This window comes from Balaenoptera physalus, assembly GCF_965194825.1.
Source record: "Balaenoptera physalus genome assembly, chromosome: 8".
NCBI classification, from domain to species: Eukaryota; Metazoa; Chordata; class Mammalia; order Artiodactyla; family Balaenopteridae; genus Balaenoptera; species Balaenoptera physalus.
This window is the reverse complement of record NC_138887.1, coordinates 52,084,150-52,105,461: the sequence shown is the minus strand read 5'-3', so window position 1 is coordinate 52,105,461 and position 21,312 is coordinate 52,084,150. Positions and strand designations below refer to the sequence as shown.

The 21,312-nt window shown below is 34.7% G+C and overlaps 2 protein-coding genes across 2 annotated transcripts in view; one reads left to right on the top strand and one right to left on the bottom strand.

Moving 5' to 3' along the window:
- FERD3L (Fer3 like bHLH transcription factor) overlaps positions 1-21,312 on the bottom strand; it is a 450,573-nt gene that overhangs the window by 3,578 nt on the left and 425,683 nt on the right. The gene's annotated exons all lie outside the window — the stretch shown is intronic.
- The window catches only part of HDAC9 (histone deacetylase 9), a 999,599-nt gene that overhangs the window by 694,499 nt on the left and 283,788 nt on the right, over positions 1-21,312 (top strand). The window contains exons 15-17 of the mRNA XM_082472710.1: positions 2,511-2,644; positions 13,812-13,932; positions 18,753-18,802. Coding sequence (XP_082328836.1) covers positions 2,511-2,644; positions 13,812-13,932; positions 18,753-18,802 — 305 coding nt within the window. The remainder of the gene's footprint in view (positions 1-2,510; positions 2,645-13,811; positions 13,933-18,752; positions 18,803-21,312) is intronic.

Sequence of the window (21,312 nt, the reverse complement as noted above, 5' to 3'; positions counted from 1 at the left end):
TTACAGAATTGTGCTAAATGTTCTGAGGAAGACCTAGAAGAACTAGTAGAGCATATAGTAGGAGATCTAATTTAGAGATCCCAGGGCATGCTTTATTGAGGAAGTGACATTAAAACAATTTTGAAGAATGAATAGGTATAAGCCAAATGAAGGCTAGAGTTATGGGGGCAGGAAGCAAGAATTTTTGGCATAAATGGGATAGCATGTATGACGATCCTAAGGCTGGTATGATTTTGAGTCTTTTGAGGACTGGAAGGTAAACCTTTGTGGGAGAAATAGAGATCAAGTGAGGGAAGAGTATGAGATGAAGCTGGAGAGGTGGGGAAGGGCCTATCTATGCTGCCTTGAGAAATTTTAACCTCATCTGTGAAGTCACCAAAGGGTTTAAGCAAAGGTAGCTACTGTTAAATGCCAAATAGAATAGAGTGAAAATCAGATAGCCAGTTACAAGGCTATCTCAGGAGTTCAGATGAAAGATAATAGTACCTTGGATTTTGTATGGTTTTGGCATTGGAGTTAAGAAGAGAGTGATTCAGTATGTATCTTCCAGGGAAAATAGACAATACGTGTTGGTTCATTGGAGAGGGAGTGTCAAGGGGACTGTAAGATTTCTTCTGTGAGCAATGGTGGATTATGATATCCTTTACTGAAATGAGGAACAGTGTGTGAAGTTTGATTATGAGCTCAAATCTATGATAGTCTCACTTTATGAAAACAAATGCAGATTTTGGAGGGGCAATTTAGACAAGTGTGCAAGTGTACCGCTCAGAAGGGAGATCAGCACTGAAGATGAAAATTTGAGAGTTAGGGGCACAAGGAGGGATTTTGAAGCCATTGTGTCTTAAGAATCGATGTTACACATCAAGAGGGTATCATGCTGAGAGAAACACGTCAGACAGAGAAAGACAAATACCCTATAATCTAAAATCTATATGTTTAGATCTGGAATCTAAGAAACAAAACAAAATGAAAACAGACTCAAATGTGTAGTTGCCAGAGGGAAGGGGGTTGGAGAGTTGGGCCAAATAGGTGAAGGGGATTAAGAGGTACAAACCTCCAGTTATAAATAAGCCACAGGGGTGTAATACACAGCATAAAGGATATGGTCAAAAATATTGTAATAACTTTGTATGGGGACAGATGGTTACTAGACTTACTGTGGTGATCATTTTGTAATGTATGCAAATGTCAAATCACTATGTAGTACACCTTAAACTAACATAATATTATTATGTCAGCTATATTTCAATTAATAGAAAAGAGTGGATGTTATTTGGGCCAGCAAAATGATATTTTTTCCTGGACATAATTTTTGCCACATGGTTCCAAATACACATGTCATTCTGCTGCATGATTTTAATACAGTCAGGGACAAGTATTTTCCCCTCTTGAGTAACAGGGACAAGTATTTTCCCCTCTTGAGTAACATTCCTCTAACACAATAATATAAGGGAGAATAAAATGCATTAATTGAACCTACTTTATAACACTAATTGCTTGTATAGTATCTGTTCTTGAATAGATATTTAGAAATTTCTTATGATGGGTTCTTCTGCCCTCACTCCATGCCCCCAGAGAATGTATTCTGATGGTAATTTATTGGAATATTTGATTGGTTAAATAATTTCTTATGTCAGGCAATTTTGTAAATAACATGTTCCCCCCCCCAAGGAATCCGGTTAAGGGTGGAAACCTTTTTATAGTAATTATTATCTAATTTGTTGCTTTAAAGAGCCCTACTTTATATATCCCTAATCGTTCATTTCATCAAATGTTTATAAAATCTTCCCCGTCAAAGGGTCTAACTGAAATATGAAATGTGTTAACTCATGATAATTTAAAAGCAGAGTTTGTTAAGTATGTATGTGATCTCTACTAAAGGTATTGCAGCTGACTGACTCATTTTTTAAAAGAAACACTTCAGTGTTCCACAATCTATATTACAGATTTTATTTTATTATAAAATAAGAAGAAACTCTTTCTGCATAACTTTGAAGAAATTGATAAGCAGAATAGGCAAGCAGTTGGAAACTCTTCCAGTTTATTACAGATGTAACATGATCTAAAGTAAGGCTAGAATTACTCTTGAAATAAATTCACAATTTAAAGAGTCAGCTCATTTTGTGGCTTCACTGATAAAATTGAAACCTCTACTGAATTGAATTATCTGCCTAAAAATGCTTCATAATGATTTAAGATACTGGCAAAATTACAGTATTTTTTTAAACCTGAAGTTTTTTAAGTATCACCATCTTTATTACTTTACTACTAAGTAAGCTAGGGTCTGAGTACTGATTAATCCATGAGTTGACTTCTTTGCATATATATCCAGATCCATAGAACTAAATAGCTCTATGTGCTTCCTGGGAATTTGTGGATATGTATTATTTCTCTATTTGTAAATTTATTTGGAAAAGAATGCCTTTTTTGGAGTAATCATATTGTCATGTAACTTGTATCATTCCTTTGTATCGTTACTCATCTTGTGCTGTGTTTTCTTTGTCCTGAAGGAATTGCCTATGATCCTCTGATGCTGAAACACCAGTGCATTTGTGGCAATTCCACCACCCACCCTGAGCATGCTGGACGCATACAGAGCATCTGGTCACGGCTGCAAGAAACTGGGTTGCTAAATAAATGTGAGGTAATCCTGAATTGGCCACACTCTTTTACTTACTTAAATAAATCATGTAAAGAGGCCAGTATTCAATTGGGTAGGTGTAGAAAAATGTTAACTCTGTAGTACAAACACCATGATTGATGAACCATCGTAGACATTAGTAGCGTAGAACTTATAACCTGACACTGGGCTGGGCACACAGTGGGTGCTCAGTCTATGTTGATGGACTGAGCAGCTGCCTGATGCATGTGCTATTACTGCAGCGTTTTTCTGTACACACGGTAGTATTCTAGGTATCATTTATTGAGTTAATTTTCCGAGAAACTCTTCGCAAACTGTTAAGTGCTAAGTAGTTGTTATTTCTTGTTATATGCGATACTCTGAACTGACGTATATGCCGATTTTGCCTCATGGAAATGAATAGTTTTAAAAGATTAACTGTCTTCTTACGAAGAAAAGTCACTTCTTTTTATTGATGTTTAGATTCATTTCTGTAGATTCTTGGTGAGTCTCATTTTTTATTCAGAAAAATTTGTCTCTTTAGGCTTTCAAAAGTTAAAAGTAAAAATGTTATCAGGTCAAAAAGACTCCCATTGTCAAATCTGCAGAATATAGAACAACGAGCAGTTGTTTGATTTAGTTGCTCTAAATGTCCAAAGTTGCCTAAGATCCAGTAACAGTCTATATTTGAGTCTAAAACGTTTTTAAAAGAAAAATATCCCCCATGTGTTTTCTTACATTACCTTAACATTTATTGATCAAAAGCACTTTTTCTTGGGTCTATATTCTGTTCCAGATGTGTTCTAGGGATTAGAATTATGGAATTTCACAAGACAAACATGGTCCCTATTCTTATAGACTGATAATTTAACATGTTGCGGAACATATTTGGTTCTGTTATCCTTCTTTATAGAGCAATGAAGGGAATCTAACTAGTTCTTACCAGTTTGGGAAAAAAGTAAATGGATAATATTGATATTTTGACCATAGTTAAGTCAGAAGGAAACGAATACATTGAAACCATATTAAATTCACTATACTTTGATAAAGTAAAGACAATCTTCTGTGACTACTTTTGAGTTAATTGAGTTAACTGATTTTGACAATCGAAAATGTAGTCAATATAATTCTATTCAAAGCCAATTTACTTTAAAGTGAACCTGTAAAATATTTCAGTTGAAATAGAGGTGCCAAAGCAGACACACTGTTTCTTAGAGTCAAGTGCACTTGCCACTATTTGATAGCAGGAGTTAATTCAGTCTGATCTTTCTTCTCTGCAAAGTACTAAAAATAACTGACTTTTGAAGATGCAAACTCATTCATTCATTCATTGTGTTCATTTCTAAGGATAAATTATTTTCTTTATTGATTTTCTCTTTTGAAGGTGAACTATATCTCATCTTACAGGGGAATTAAACGGTTATTTTCTTTACATCGAAATATAGATAATGTCGATGGGTCATTCAGCAGTTGGGGTTGTGAATGAATACGTCAGAGCAGTGTATACAGACTTAGTTTCAGAAGTTTTATTATGTGTTGATAATAGAATTATCAAATGTTTTTCATATGTAGAGTTCTGCTTTTGATTAAATGTATCCTTTACCTAGAAACCCCAAAGTGAAGGAATTTCAGCTAGATTTATTTCTCTGGTTCTTTGCTGAGTGAAAGTCTATTATTCATATTTTGCCAGTAGCATCCATATTACATGGCAGAAGGCTTTCATATTCTTTGGTAAATTTTAGAGTTATCTTCAAGGTTTCCATGTTTTTGATAATGCAGTTTGGAAGCCAAACCACTCTATTGTCTGCACAATCCTATATGGAGCCGGTAAAGTAAACCATCAAGGAGACTTACTTGTGGTAGACTAGCCTTAACGGATATTTATTCAGGAGAATGTTCCTGTCTCACCTTCGCATCTACTGTAGATGTTTTCTAGCTTGGCTATCTCTCTTTACTTTTGCAAGCTGAGGCATTGCTGTTTACATTTTTTCACTTTCAAGTCTTTGTTATATCCTGAAGCCCTGCCCCAACTGCTCCAAATCAGCAGTGCCTGATCACAGCCTCAAATGCATTGTTAGTTTGTGATATCCCTTAAATCTGTTACCTGAAGGAACACTATTTATGAAAGGAGCAAAGTGCAGAAGTAAATGGAATGTAGTATGGTTCACACTGGTCTTAAAATTTAAAAGTCTATTATCCCTTTGTGATCAGTCTTCTTTTTCAGTTCCTGGTACATTACATTATTTTAGTCTTGTATTATTTGAAACCATGAAATTCAGTTTATACAACAGCACTGCTGATGTGACATCAGACCCAGGATGAAATGTTAGAAGAACAGTGGGCACCCCACAGTTGAGTGAGTCTATTCCAGTCCAGTCAGCAAATATGAGTCTCTCTAGCAAACAGTCACACAATTAACAAATAACGCACTTGAAAGCCCAGATTGGCAGATCGGCTCTTAACGAAGACCATTCACAAAAGTTTGATCCAAAACTTTAAAAATGCAAACAGAACACTCTTTTTCCTACCATAGTTTAAGAGCAGTTCAGCAGGTGTTTGCTTTCCTAAGTGATGGAATTGTTGCCCATATTATTTATTTGCTCCTGTATTATCAAAACATCTATGACTTATGCTGACCTAATCCAAAACATGCCATAGAATTTCACTGGGACAGGAGGTAAGGAGTCTCAATTCTGCTGGCGTACAGAGAAAAAAATACTTTCCTCAGCCAATGGAGTAGTCAATGTTGCAATTAAACAATGATTATGATAGAAAAGATGGCAATTTTAAAACATTAAAAGGGCTTCTTTGTTTTTAAACAATAGTCTGATCCACAAATCAAACTTATGTATCGTTTCAATTCATTTATCAATGTAGAAAATTAATCAAAATGGATTCCTTCAAAGGTTATTGTTCAGTGTTAGAGTGACCTTAGTCCTGCCATTAATTATCTGTGTACTTTTGTCAAATCATTTAACCTTAGTGATCTTTGGTTTTCCCATATGTAAGCTGAGGGTGTTAAGCAGGATATTTGCTAGGATCTTTCAGCTCTAAGATCATATGAAATTAGATGCCTGAGAAGTTAATTTGGAGCATAACACTTTCTTTGGTTAAGAGTAGACAAAATTTTTAGGATGTTTTCGTAAACATATTGCTTTTAGTTTGTAAGCTATAGTGTAAATTGGCTGTGATTACAGTCCTGATTGGCAGCCAGAGAAAACATTAGTCCTTATTATATTAGATTACAGTGGTTACCTGGGTTAACTTCTTTTGGCATGACGTGGCACTGATTTAAAAAAATTGAAGTAGTTAATAGTCCCTCATGCCAACACCATTTAATTGTTTCCCCTATTGAATCATTCACACTGAGTTTAGTGATTCTGTTGGGAGTAAAAAGCAAAACCAGCAGCTTTCTTGTCACCATAAGAAATGGGTCTGGAGGGGTCATTTGGTGTCCTCTTTGGGAATAAGCTCTTGGATTAGGTAGCCAGGTTTCTGAAGTGTGTGTGCCCCTGAAGAAAAAGATGTGCTCTTCTGTGCTTAAAAAATTGCAGAGGTTGACCCATCATCTGTTAGAAATGCACTTGCAGTTGTTTTTCCAGAAGTGCTCATGACTCTCGGCCCCACCAAGCCACCCACAGACATTTGCTTGCTCTCACATTTGTTTTGAGAATAATATCATTTTATAATGCTTTTGTTGGATTACACATTATATGGAATTTGCATTGCCTCTTTGTGACTAATATTGAATAACTTTGTTTCCCTTAATTCATAAGTAAAAACCATAAGCAACATACTGGTGCTGAAATGTTTAACTCCTTTATTCAAGTGCCAACACAAAGTAATTACAAAACAATTCTGGGACACAGAACCAAGCTACTGTTGCCCCTTCTGGGCCTTCTCAGCCGTTCCAATGGAAAAAGTGGAGAGCAGGTTTAGTGTAAAATCTTAAGATGCCAAGGAGCTCAGGGATAGGGTCCCCAGCACACTTTCCTGCACACACAAGTGATTTTTAAAATACCTTTTGTAAATCTAAATGAGGAAATATAGTACTCTTTTGAGAAACTCAATTTTGAAGTGTGCAAGTTTTCTGACTTGAAGGTTACAAAGTACTAAATATTGCAAGTTAATGGAAATTCAATTAAACATTTGTTTTATGGACTAATCTAACTAGATGGCAGCACATAACAGCTTACTGTTTTGTTTAGTTTGCAAAAAACTTGTGTGTGTGTGCTTGTGTCTTAGAATCTAACCAGAAAGCAATAAGAAACTCAAACAGGGAATCTTGTGAATTGTCTCTAAAGGATATGGCAGTTATGGAAAGAAGTACAAATGATCTAGATGTGATGAGTAAACCAAGGTGTCATTATTCTGAGAGAAATTTGTATAACCCAGTAGAGTGGACCCTGGCAGATAAATAACATTAAAAATACCCGTACAGCCCATAATCAGAATTAAGATGATTTGGAATTTTTTGTTTTGATTTTGATTTCTGCCAAAAAAAAAAAAAAAAAAAGGAAGAATTAATGTGGAAAACAACCAATAAAAGGAAGTAAGACAGGCTGCCCTTCTGAGTCCATTTGGAAAGTGATACAGGATTTTTTTTTTCTAAACAGCAGCATTAAAACTTATTAGCAAAAAAATGACTAGTTATATGGATTTGAACTATCTGAAAGTTGTTGTGCTAAAGTAACAAAATATTTATTGTGACAAATTTGTTTCATACGTGATTATTATAAAAAAAATGCTTCAACCCAAATCAGTAAAATGTTCATTACAATGTTTAAAAAAATAATTGCAACATAGGAGATTCAGTTGCATAAAAATTGTGAAAATTGAACCAGTTACACTAAGGCATAACATTTTTTTCTTACCTTCTGATGAGCATAATGGTTTGAAATGAGTGGACATAAAACTGGAAAAAAAAATACATAGTACATACGCTTTTTACCACCCAGACATTTGTTATTGAATGGACTTGTTGTTTTCTGAAGTACTTTTGAAATTATTCTATGCCCTGAAATATTTTTAAATAAATTGTAATGACTGAATCAAGCCGTATTACATGCAAGTAGATGGCACTTGTCATTTTGAAGATCAGATAAACTTTTTTTTTTTTACTCTCCAACCTTCTCTCTGCCAACCATTTATTTTAACTATTCCATAGTCCCATATGTTGGTTAGTACAGGGTCAGTATCTTGGATTCACTTATGAGCAGGAAGAATGGACAGCTCCCTCTAACATGTGGTTCTTGACCTAGGTTGCCCATTAAAATCTACTGGGTGGTTGTCAGTTTCTAGATGCCTAGGTTGTAACCAGACAAAGTTAACCAGGAGCTCTGAAGGTATGACCCAGGCATTAATACCTTTTAAACTTCTGCAGCTGATTCCCAGGCTCACCAATGTTAAAAATCAACAGAAACTCAATTTCTTAACATAAGCTTAATGAGGTAGAGACAAAGAGGTGAATGGAGTCAAATATTTGGAGATGGGAGACTAACAAAAGTAAACATTTACCTGAGAAACAAAGGTGGTATTAACTCAGAAGCTTCATGCACAAATTTAGTTTTAAATTGGGAAAAATGTTCTTTATTTTGAAGTTGTCATGGGATAGGAAAATGAGTTCTAAAAAATTCTCTTATTTTTCAAATATAATTAAGCATTTTAAAAAAATGGGCTTCAAGGAAAACCTAGCATCTTTTTGAAAACCTTCATAGTGAGATCTCCTCTCTTGCTTCAACCATGGTAATTTATCATTTCAATTATGATATTTGCTTGCCCAAGGCAAATCTATAAATCAAAATAAGGGATATTTTATTGAGTGTTGTGTATAAGGTAATTTCACATAGCCATTTTAGGGCTTACCATTTTCACTTACCATTCTAGGGCTAAAAGTAATTTGGTTAAATCTCCTTATGTTTATAGATGAAGAAACAAAGCTCCAGAAAGGTACCTCATAGCAGGCTATGGGCACGTTAAGGACATGTGACAGTCAGAACCCAGAACTCAGGGCTCCTGACTTGCAATTCACTTTCTTTTCATATGACTGACAGAAAGGACCAAGAGCTTGTTGGACTGCCTGCCTTCTTAATAGCCGCCTTCCTTCTTTCACTCCCCTTTCCTTATAAGAAAGACTCTGAGGAGAACAGGTTATTAGATGATGAGGGATCTATGGAAGGAGAGAATGCAGTGTGGGGAGGGGATAGAAACTATCTTCTTTGTAACACTTAAAGAAGCAGTTGGTTGTAGCGTTTGAAAACTCCAGTTGGTAAGCTTGGGCATGAGCAATGAGACCAGATTTTTTGTGTTTGTTTAAGAGAGGACAGAGTATCGACAATAATGAATAGGTGTGAACTGATTCGTTAAATATTAAGAATGGGATTTGTAACAGAGGGTAACTTTGACAGTCATAAGTCATTTATGATTCTTTACTTTAACTCCGTAAGTCTGCAGCCCTGCAGATCTTTGTAGAAAAAAATAAAAACGCATCCCTATATTTAGGGACACTGGATGAAATATTTTCAGAAAATGAGATATTTCAGTGGAAATTCTTGCCTAATATGTCACCACTTTGAAAATGATTAAAGAAAATAGGGTCTCCCCCAGCAGAGGCAGGTACTTTGACTTGTCAAATTTAAGTTGGACATTTTCTCTTAGTTTGGAACTGCCACAAAATAAGCCCTTTCATGTCCTCAATAATACCAAACCAATGCAATCCATCTGTTCTGCTAAATTATTTCTAGTTCCCTAACCAAAGGCACTGCTTTTTCATGCATTTTATCATGATTTTATGCCCTTTATTATATTTTACAAAAGGTTCTGATTCCTCCAGGGCCAATGAGAACTGATTAGGACACTGGCCTCAATCCAGGCTTTGAACAGAGGAGGGGAAGGAATAGAACTATTTCCTTTTTTCCCTGCTCCTTGGCAGAAAAAAATATGAATCTATACCGTGTGTGTGCTCTGTGTGTGGGTAGGCTGCATTTTATCCTGTCACAGTATGACTTTGTAGATCATGTTCAGAACATTCCTTCTATAATCAGGTTGCATTAACAGGCTTTAATTCAGAACGACTACTTCTTTCGGAAAAAACCAGGGTGTGTTGTGATACTCAATGATACGGTCATTTTGAACAACTTTAGTCAAACTTCAAACGTAAATGTATACTGTTTGGGGCTCTGATCTAATAAATAAGATCATATTCCTCGGGTGCTTAGCACAGTGTAGGCGCTCAGGGCACATGAGTTCCTTTCCTGTTTCCAAGGAAGAAACTACTTGAGGGCAAGTCACAGAGAATGGAAATAGAATAATGAATACCTCCTACATGGCAGCGTTCCTTTACTGAGAAATTGAAAGAAGAGCTATAAGCTTTCTTTCTTAGACTTATGTTGGCAAGTTACTTAAGACCTATATTTGGATCTCAAGTGAGAAATACCCAGGTGGAGACCCATGCCGTCCTTTATAGGCATTGAGTGTCCAGATATACTCAGAATTCTCAAAAATTCTTTTGGTCAGAATCATAGATGACTTTAGCTAAGCATCCTGCAGGCTAAATATCTCTGAGAACGGAAATCAGTATCTCCCTAAATTACAGTTATCAGAGCACTTTATCCTATTTTGTGACTCACTGTGCTCTTGACCTTTGGCTCAAAAGCGCATCATGAGAGAAAATTGAAGGAATAAAGGGTACACAGGAAATAGAAAAGATGGGAAGGGATTAAACGGAACTATCTATATTTAAGCATAAACACATAACTTAATAAATTACTGATGATGATACCAGAAAATGAAAACGGTTGGAGACCTCAATTTGAGAGGAAAAGTAGAATGTGACAAATTTAAGACATCTGATAATAGTGAGGCAGAACGAACTACTGGAGATCCTCCGTGTTAAGAAAGAAGGAGAGCTGGTGCTGTTTCAGAATTTTTAGCTTAGACATCCACCGAGTTCCCACAGCAGTGCCTCTTGGAGGTATAAATCTCAGAGCATGCTTTCTCCAGGTCCTTTCTCCAGGTAGAAACATTTTTTCATATTGAACTGGTTTTCACTGCCCTCTTTCTGTAGAAACATGTACACCCTTGTTTGTGGGTCTTGTTCTCCAGCGGCCTTAAACGCAGAAAGTGATTGTTAAGAATTAGTGCTTATATTTAGTGTAAATATTTTTGTAAAGAAACATATTCTATAATAATAAAAAGAGCCATTCTAAAATACTTCCTGGGAATCAAAAAGAAGTGGGGTTGGGGGCGAAGAAATCAAAGGAAATACTTGTATACTTTGTTACATTTTAGTAGTGAGGGGGAGGACTTGGGTATACTAAAAAGGAATACTCTTAGAATAAGTGAAAGCTAAATAGGCTGGGCCAGATGCTCTATCCTTACTGTTAGTTAACTGATATTACACAAGGGAATGACTGAGATTCAGCAGGTGTTCTCTTAAGATTTATCAGTTCTTGAGCTACTGTCAATAATTGAATCTTGTTAGCAGATTATTTTTCAAATGTGTGATTGAACATTCAGCCTGAATACTAGTGGGATTGTGGGAGAATGAGAAAGGAGTTAGGACAAGCATGGAATGTATGCTATGTAAATATATATGACTAGTTTGTGAAAACATAAAGATATATTTATTACTAGTGGTGTTTAATGTTACACCAGAGGCAAAAATTCAGTGTAGAGCTGAAAAATATCTTTATAGAAAAGGAGAAAGGGAAAAAATGATGGAGCTTTATGATAGTAGTCCAAACATGGGTCTGATAGTTAGCTACAGAGCTGGCATTGCTTAAGATAAAGATGTTTCACTGTATCAGCGTATAAGATGTTAGTGGCTATGGATTTCATCGACTCATAGAAGTGAGAGCTGGAAGCCCTGTTATTTCATGGTGTTCACTATTCTGCCAGACTAGGACCGGCTGCCACAGTCTGGTTTCCAGCGTGCTGCTCATTCCAACATTAGATGACTCAGACCATGGAGTTACTACTACTTATCTTGGGGGATTTTCCACCAGCTGAAATCTCCCAGTTAAAATGTTTCCCTTTAATAGTGACTTCGAACTTTCTCTTTCTCATTACGTGTCATTCTGTTTCTTTGGTTGTTCTGGTCTTCCATAAATGTCTCCAAATTTAATGTTTACCAGCAAGCCATCTAGGTCAATAACATGTTTGTTTATTGATCAGAGCAGTGGCTGACCAGATGGCCATCATAAATTTGCCCTGGTCTTCAGCATTACCTACCTGGTTTAATTTTAACATTCAACACCTACCTGGGAATAATTTCTCTAAAGCATATTTTTATTTTTCAGGAAATGTAAATGGGGTGTCAAACACAGGGAACTTCAGTGCCATCACAAAGAAATTCCATAAGCGTTTGTTTATTCAGCACATAATGGCACAGCGTCAAGAAGTTTCTGTTTTACATCACTCCTGTTACCTTCTTCTTACCCCTTGGGTCCCTCACCATTCCTTTCTTACTGTGACATGATGATTTATTTTCAGTGACAAGCACCTCTACCCAGTAAAGCTCTAGGAAGTGTCAGTGTATCGAGGTTCTCCCTGCCTGCCCCCTCAGGGAACCACACAGCAGCAGCCGTATCACCTTAAACCAGGGAGATTGAGCGTGGAATTGTCTTGGTCCTGAGAGGTGTCATTGTCACCTTATGTTTCCACGTCAACTGGTAATTCATGGTCAGGAACATGAAAGGACAGGATTCCCTGAACAGATTCTCTCTGAATTTTACTGTAGTTCTCTGCTAATATAATACCTTACAAGTGTCTTGTTGTGATAGGTATTTTAAGTAAAATATTAATACGGTTTGGGTAATTTTAGGAAAGCACAGCAATTTTTAAAATAAGGCTAATTAACTTCATACACCAGCACGTTTATTGGGCTCAAAGATGTGCCCCCTGAGAAATGTGACCAGGAAGAACACTTTGTCCATTGACTGACTGAGATTTAATTTATGTACAGTTTTGTCTATGATGAAGGACCATTCTTTGTTAGCTGAAGTGAAAGTTTCTGCCTAGCATGGGTGTAAAAATATTGACTGAGTCTATAGAGTGTCTCAAACTGTCTCTGATTAAACAGCAGTTATTGTTTTTGCTTGATTTCCATTCTGCCACAGACTAATGCTTATATAAAATACATTAAAAATGAGATACTGCAATAGTGAAATAAAAATTGAAGACATACAAGACTATATTTGGTTCAACAGACATAAAAATACTCTGTCAGATTACTATAAAAGTTTCTAAATATTTATTCTCAAGCTTTATGCAGACCTCATCACAGACCATTCATAAACACTTCCTGAACTGTTACCGATCCCAATGTTACATATTTTGAGTGACATTGGTCTAGATGAACACTGTTGTGAGGTGCACACACATGAAGTGATCAGCATATGGGTAATAATCAAATACATTAAAATGTATTGGTATTTACTTATGTCCTTTAAGAAACAATAAGGTATTTGTTTCAACAAGTTCTTTGGGTGAGTGTAAAGTAAGGGTTGAATTTACTTGTTAGCTAAGCAATAGCTCCTGTTTGTTTTTAAGTTGGTACTTTTACAAAGGAGTTAACTATTAATTATTATTAATTTTTAATTAATTATTATTAACTTATTTGTTTGATGCTTTACATAATTATTTTATTTCATTTGTTCCTCACAGTAATACTATAAGGTAGACGTTATCTTCTTTTTTTTAATAAATTAATTTTTACTGGAGTATAGTTGCTTTACAATGTGTTAGTTTCTACTGTTCAGCAAAATGAATCAGCCATTCATATACAGATATCCCCTCCCTTTTGGACTTCCTTCCCATTCAGGTCACCACAGTGCATTAAGTAGAGTTCCCTGTGCTACACAGTATGTTCTCATTAGTTATCTATTTTATACATAGTATCAATAGTGTGTATGTGTCAATCCCAATCTTTTTTATAGATTTTTTCTTTATGCCAAAGAAGAATATGCTTAATGTCAATTGCCCACTTAGGCATAAGCAATCCATTGCATCTGAACCTTGCATACACTTATTTTTCAAATATTATTATGGTACCTTGTTAATGCAAATCCGTGTCACCCTCCTACATGATGAAACTCCGACCATTATTAATCATCTTAAATGTGACTTGGGGTCTTATTTTCTCCTAAATGTTGTCAGTGAAGTACTGTAGGTTTCTGCTGTTTTCTTTCAGCGAATTCAAGGTCGAAAAGCCAGCCTGGAGGAAATACAGCTTGTTCATTCTGAACATCACTCACTGTTGTATGGCACCAACCCCCTGGATGGACAGAAGCTGGACCCCAGGACACTACTAGGTCTGTATGGGCCTCCATTCTACTGAGAACAGCACATTCCAGCACTATCATTAGTCAGTGCTGCTGTCAGTTCAAAATACTTGGCAAGCAGTGAGACAAAAAATCAGCTTTTCCAACAGCACTTCTCTGTGGAATGAGTCGTTTACAACAGAAGCCAATGTAGATTAAGAAAATCCTACATTAGAAAAAATGACACTGCAAGTTTCATGATGTTTACTTTTATTTGAATAGCATTTGTTCACTGTGTTTTAGCTGACAGGAATAAATGCACTGTGGAGTTGGCTTGCTTACATTTTTAAACTAAAAAAAATAGTTTTCACGTTCTTTATGCAAATTTATTTTCACCTTTCACATTTATTTTGTGTCTTTCAGTTCTTTTTTCTATGACCTTAACAGACAAAGGGCATAATACAACTTATTTTAAGTGAAAACTCCTTACTGCTACACCTAAAACACTGTATTTTATAGTAAGATTGCATTTTAAATCTTAATGTAGTCTATGTAATGCATGTTTTAATTATGGAATTAAATAGTAGTTGACAGAAGTAGAAAACTAATAAACATAATCTGTAAATTATGATTTTTCAAAACTTTATTATCAGAATTTTCAGTTTTATATAGACTTTATATGAGTGATAGAAACAACAGATTTTGAAGAAAGTTCATGACAAAACCTTATTTTAACTGAAACAATCTATTAATTATGTTTATTCATAATCTTTTACAATGAAATAACAATACATGACATGGCAATGTATGACAAAAAGATCATGTTTTAAGTTTTTTAGCTAAAAAGGCATTTGAGGACTTTTTCTTGTCCCTTTCTTTTAAATAAACCTATTGTGTCAGTTCCAAATTATTGGACTCTTTCACGCAATTCAGTATTATTTCAAAATGATTTTATATTAACTGGTCCTAAACAATTCAAAAGCAAGTGTATGATATGTAGTAGGCAGGCATCTTGGAAAGCAATTATAAGGGGAAATTAACAGTTACCAATTATAATGCTAAAAATCTGCCCTTTTAAAACAAGTGGTAGACATCCCTAAATTTATGAAGTAAAGGTATATGGTTGAGTGTGTGTGTGTGTGTGTGTGTACATGCATGCAGGGTAGGGAGAAATTGACAGAAAGGGGAACACAGAAAAATTACTCAATTTTTAGAAAGCATATTATGAAAATTTGATGATGAAAATCAATTTGTATAGTAGAATTAAAGTTATATATAGACTTCCCTGGTGGCGCAGTGGTTAAGAATCCGCTTGCCAATGCAGGGGACATGGGTTCAAGCCCTGGTCTGGGAAGATCCCACATGCCACGGAGCAACTAAGCCCGTGCGCCACAATTATTGAGCCTGTGCTCTAGAGCCTGTGCTCTGCAACAAGAGAAGCCACCACACTGAGAAGCCCACACACTGCAATGAAGAGTAGCCCCCGCTCACCGCAACTAGAGAAAGCACGCACGCAGCAACAAAGACCCAATGCAGCCAATAAATAAATAAAATAAATTTATTTTAAAAATAATAAAATAAAATAAATATTTAAATTTCTTTAAAAAAAGAATTAAAGTTATATAGTAACATAAAGGACAGTGAGTCAGTCTAAACATGTATAATCTGTGTGTTTTTTTCTTCTTTCTGTTGAAGGAATCCATCTCTGCACATGCAGATCTTTACATAAAGTACTTCTTTTGCTGTGGATACTGTCATAAATGTCCTTATTTTAACATGAATTAATAATCCCACCCAGTTTACCAAAATGATGAAGTAAACCAAACAATAACTTTCATGGTCTTCTGCGGTCGAAATACTGATGCATTTTAAAGATAGGAAGCTATGTCCATTTTGATTATTGTTAATTTAGTTAAGAGAAAACAAGTAGAAAACCTTCCCTATTTCTTTTCTTTTCTGTATTTTTAAACTAGGTCTCAAACTATTATTCAGCCTAAGCATAGGACTAGGTACTTTGGATTTAGTTAGGATAAATTTACACATAGGTGTTTAGATGTTCCAAGACCACCATTATTCCACATTTTAAGAGAAAGGACATATTTGTAAAAGAAATGAAATTTAAACTCTGGCAACTTTGAACTGTTTTACTTATGAAACATGGCAATACCACTTTTTTTAAAATGAAATTTGACACTTTTGAGAAAAACTGATTTTCTCAAAACACACATATCATTTAAAGATTTGATTATTTAGAAATGAATTCTAATACATAATTTAGAACTTGGACAGAGGTCCTTTTCAAATATGTATGCAATGAAAACACCAAGTACCAATTATTTAATTTTTACAGTTTTAATCCAAATGGCCATTTATCTCATTAGTTTTGAATATTTAATGTGAGATAAAATTCATACAATTGATGATTTTAGAGTTAACTTTAGATACACATGTGGAGTTCCATAGGCACCTCTTAGGGATCAGTGTAACGATGTCAGCCTTGAGTGCAAGCTACAAGAGTAAAGGTAAGCAAGGATGTTGCATTGCTAGGTCTTGATATCGAGCACTAAATTCAACTTTGATGATGCTTCTGAACTGTATCAGTTTCTCTCATGAATCCAGAAACTTGGCCGATTTTCCTCAATTCAGGGTCTCAGTTAAAAATCCCATTCTTTTAAAAGTTTAAGTTTTCATAATTTTTTGTTCTTTGTGAAATTTGAATTCTTGTGGCTTGTTTTTTGTATCTAAAAGACCAGATTGAAGCTGCCATGTATGAATGTGTAGAAATTCATAGCCATCAAGATATTTTCTCCCTCTTTATCCCTTTCTTTTTCTCCCACACATCCTCTTCTTCATCTGATCCCTCCCAACACAGATGGTGAGGGAGGGTTTGTCAATTGCACACACACAGTAAATTGAAATTTACTCAATTCTATGAATTCTCTGAATTTAATTGATACTACTACTTTTGATGGTTATGTTCTGGAGTTAGGAGGAAGGATTTAAACAAAAGTTCATTATGACCGGACCCATCAGTCTTCGTATGTTGAAAGACATCTATAGCTTATAAAATAATTAGATTTGAAAATGGGCAGCATTTATCTCTTTAAATACTCTAGACCCTGTAAGGTGACACTTTTAAAACATTCTCTTCAGTCATTTCTGGTGAGAGGTTTTCCTTAGCATTAATATTCCTGTCATTCTTACTGCCAGTTTTCGTTATCTTGTGGCTAGCCAGAGCTCAGTCCATGGGTGAGGCAATATAACATTATTAAAAAATAAATTGAGTCAATTCAGTGAAATAAACATTTTTTGCATACTACTAAATTTATATTATTGATTAATTTGGTTGTTTAGTATTATTTAAACGGTACTAAACTAGATTCTCCTCAAGTATTAAATCATTTATTTTCTGTATTTGCTTAGAGTTTAAGAATTTTTTAAATTACTTTAAAAATTACTTCAGTACACTGTAATATTATCTTTAACCTTTTTCACTGACTATGGAATGAAGAGTTCAGACATTAAAATATACATTATTATATATTTTAATTTCACGTATGACATGTGAACACATCCTTGCAAAATATTCAGTGATACAGAAATATCTTTGTTATGAGGAACAACTTAAGAAAACTTTTTACCCCTCCCCAAGCTATCCATAAAATTTTTTATGTATCTTTTACTGATGTCAGTATTCCAGTTTTAATATTTTTTCATGATTTGTTTATTTTTTTTGTTGACTTTTCATCTTTTTTCCATGAGGCTCCTTATATATAACGAGATATCTTATTTTTTCATTTGCACTTACATTTTTCTTTATCATTTTCCATCTGTTAGCAATTGCATTTGAAAACTGAACTCATACAATTTATTGTTTTCAAAATAAACTTTCTTCTGTGACAGTAAAAATCTATTTAGACTTTTACTGACATGATGTGAATTCCATCACAAACCTGTTTTCAATTTTCATTATTTATTTCATTGATCATCAGTAGAACAAATGAATTAGGATAAGTGAAATGGAGGTTTGTACCTGGTTCTACCACTAATCTCCTGAGGGACCCATATGAGTCACTTCAGAGCTGTTTAACTATGATATAGAAATGCCCACTGCCTTTCCTTTAATTACTTTGCAAGACAAATTTTAGTCTTGAGGTTTAGGAGTAGTAATTTTTTGTTTTCTCTATACATGTAGTAGATAATGTAGAAAATCAAAGTGCAGGTAAACAAAAATGATTAAAACTTCCATAAAATCTCAATTCCAAAAGATAGTCACAAGTAAGATTTTGGCATTTACTTTAAAGATACATTTATATGTATATTATATAGATCCCCAAAAGGTTATCTTTTTTATAGTGATTTGTGACTTATTTGTTTAAAAAACTGTGAATGTTGGAGAGGTTTATAGTATTCTTGGTCTTAGCTATATCTGAAGTAGAACTTAAAGATAAGTCTGTATACTTGAATAAATGCTTTAATATTTGGAGCATGTAAAAAATGACAGTGTATTTCATAAACTTTGTGGCTCAAAACATTACACTGGAAGGATACACGTAATGAACAGCTGAGTTATTTATGATAAGTTATAAACAAAAAAGGTATTGTGATAAACATCCTGTAGGGCAGTTGAAAAAAATCTTGAGACTCAGCTTTCATAGGTATGTGTTTGTTCATGTGGGGTAAAAGACTCTGTATGTAATAATATATGCATTAATTTGGTTTGAGTTCTTAACTATCTAAAATTTGATCAGTTTCCTTCTGAGTCAAATGATAAATACCATGTGACATATTATGTGTTAATAGACACCAAAAAATTTTAAAACTAATTATATTCCAATTTATATATTTTTTCATGTCTTCTTACTGTGTAGGTGACTCTTCTCAAAAGTTTTTTTCTTCATTACCTTGTGGTGGACTTGGGGTAAGTATGAGTTTGTTTACTGCTTTTTAAAAAAATTTTTTTATTGGAGTATAGTTGATTTATAATGTTGTGTTAGTTTCATGTGTACCGTAAAGTAAATCAGTTATACATATATCCACTCTTTTTTAGATTCTTTTCCCATATAGGTCATTACAGAGTGTTGAGTAGAGTTCGCTGTGCTATACAGTAGGTCCTTATTAGTTATCTATTTTATATATTGTAGTGTGTATATGTCAATCCCAGTCACTCAAATTACGCCCCCCCTTTCTCCCCTGGTAACCATAACTTTGTTTTCTACACCTGTGACTCTGTTCTGTAAATAAGTTCATTTGTACCATTTTTTTTTAGATTGTACATATAAGTGATATCATATGGTATTTGTCTTTCTCTGTCTGACTTACTTCACTCAGTATGACAATCTCTGGGTCCATCCATGTTGCTGCAAATGACATTATTTCGTTCTTTTTTATGGCTGAGTAATATTCCATTGTATATATGTGCCACATCTTCTTTATCCATTCGTCTGTCGATGGGCATTTAGGGTGCCTCCATGTCCTGGCTATTGTAAATAATGCTGCAGTGAACATTAGGGTGCATGTATCTTTTCGAATTATGGTGTTCTCCAGATATATGCCCAGGGATGGGATTGCTGGATCATATGGTAGTCATATGTTTAGTTTTTTAAGGAACCACTATACTGTTCTCCATAATGGTTGTACCGATTTACATTCCCACCAACAGTGTAGGAGGGTTCCCTTTTCTCCACACCCTCTCCAGCATTTATTGTTTGTAGATTTTTTGATGATGGCCATTCTGACTGGTGTGAGGTGATACCTCATTGTAGTTTTGATTTGCATTTCTCTAATAATTAGTAATGTTGAGCATCTTTTCATGTGCTTTTTGACCATCTGTATGTCTTCTTTGGAGAAATGTCTATTTAGATATTCTGCCAATTTTTCCATTGGGTTGTTTGTTTTTTTGATATTGAGCTGCATGAGCTGTTTGTATATTTTGGAGATGAATCCCTTGTTGGTTGCTTCGTTTGCAAATATTTTCTCCCATTCTGTCATTTGTCTTTTCGTTTTGTTTATGGTTTACTTTGTTGTGCAAAAGCTTTTAAGTTTAATTAGGTCCCATTTGTTTATTTTTGTTTGTATTTTCATTACTCTAGGAGGTGGATCCAAAAAGATCTTGCTGCGATTTATGTGAAAGAGTGTTCTGCCTGTTTTCCTCTAAGAGTTTTATAGTATCTGGTGTTACATTTAGGTCTTTAATCCACTTTGAGTTTACTGCTGTGTATGGTATTAGGGAGTGTTCTAATTTCATTCGTTTACATGTAGCTGTCCAGTTTTCCTAGCATCACTTATTGAAGAGACTGTCTTTTCTCCATTGTATATTCTTGCCTCCTTTGTCATAGATTAGGTGACCACAGGTGCGTGGGTTTATCTCTGGACTTTCTATCCTGTTCCATTGATCTATATTTGTTTTTGTGCCAGTGCCATAGTGTTTTGATGACTGTAGCTTTGTAGTATAATCTGAAGTCAGGCAGCCTGATTCCTCCAGCTCCGTTTTTCTTTCTCAAGATTGCTTTGGCTATTCATGGTCTTTTGTGTTTCCATACAAATTGTAAACTTTTTTGTTCTAATTCTGTGAAAAAATGCCATTGGTAATTTGATAGGGATTACATTTAACCTGTAGATTGCTTTGGGCAGTATAGTCATTTTGACAATATTGATTCTTTCAATCCAAGAACATGGTATATCTCTCCATCAGTTTGTGTCATCTCCAGTTTCTTTCATCAGCATCTTATGGTTTTCTGAGTACAGGTCTTTTGCCTCCTTAAGTAGGTTTATTCCTAGGTATTTTATTCTTTTTGATGTGATGGTAAATGGGATTGTTTCTGTTTACTCCTTTTAAATAACATAAACTTCCAAAAATATATCCTTTGATTTATCTGGTCAGTTGTGTTTAAGGCTGTTTCTCAGTAAAAGTTATGCTGGACTTCAGGTTATTATGGCTACATAATTTGTAGGGCTCAATGCCAAATGAAAATAGAAATCCCTTTGTTCAGAAATTATTAAGAATTTCAAGATGGCAAAAATACCAAAGTTATCCAAATATGGGGCCCTGCTAACTATAGGTTCCTGTGTGAAGCCACTTTGCTAGACTTTTATATTGCTAGAGAAAAGGTAATATGAGAGGGTTTAATGTAGTTTCATAGCAGAATTCAGTTTTTAGTAGAGTCATACTGAGTATGCATATGCATTATATTCCTGGTAAAAATGGCATAAACTTCACAAAGCACTTTGCATTGTGGGACATTTTGTTTGTGAACCTCCTGAGGCCATTTTTGTCTTCGATAATTAACAAAGCCTTTTTGACCCAGGATATTTATACCATATTTCAAGGACAAATTTGTTCAAATCCAACAACGTATGAAAAAAAATGTCTACATTTTTGTGGATGATTAGAACATAGCCTATAACCTGCAGTCTATTTAAAGTTAACCC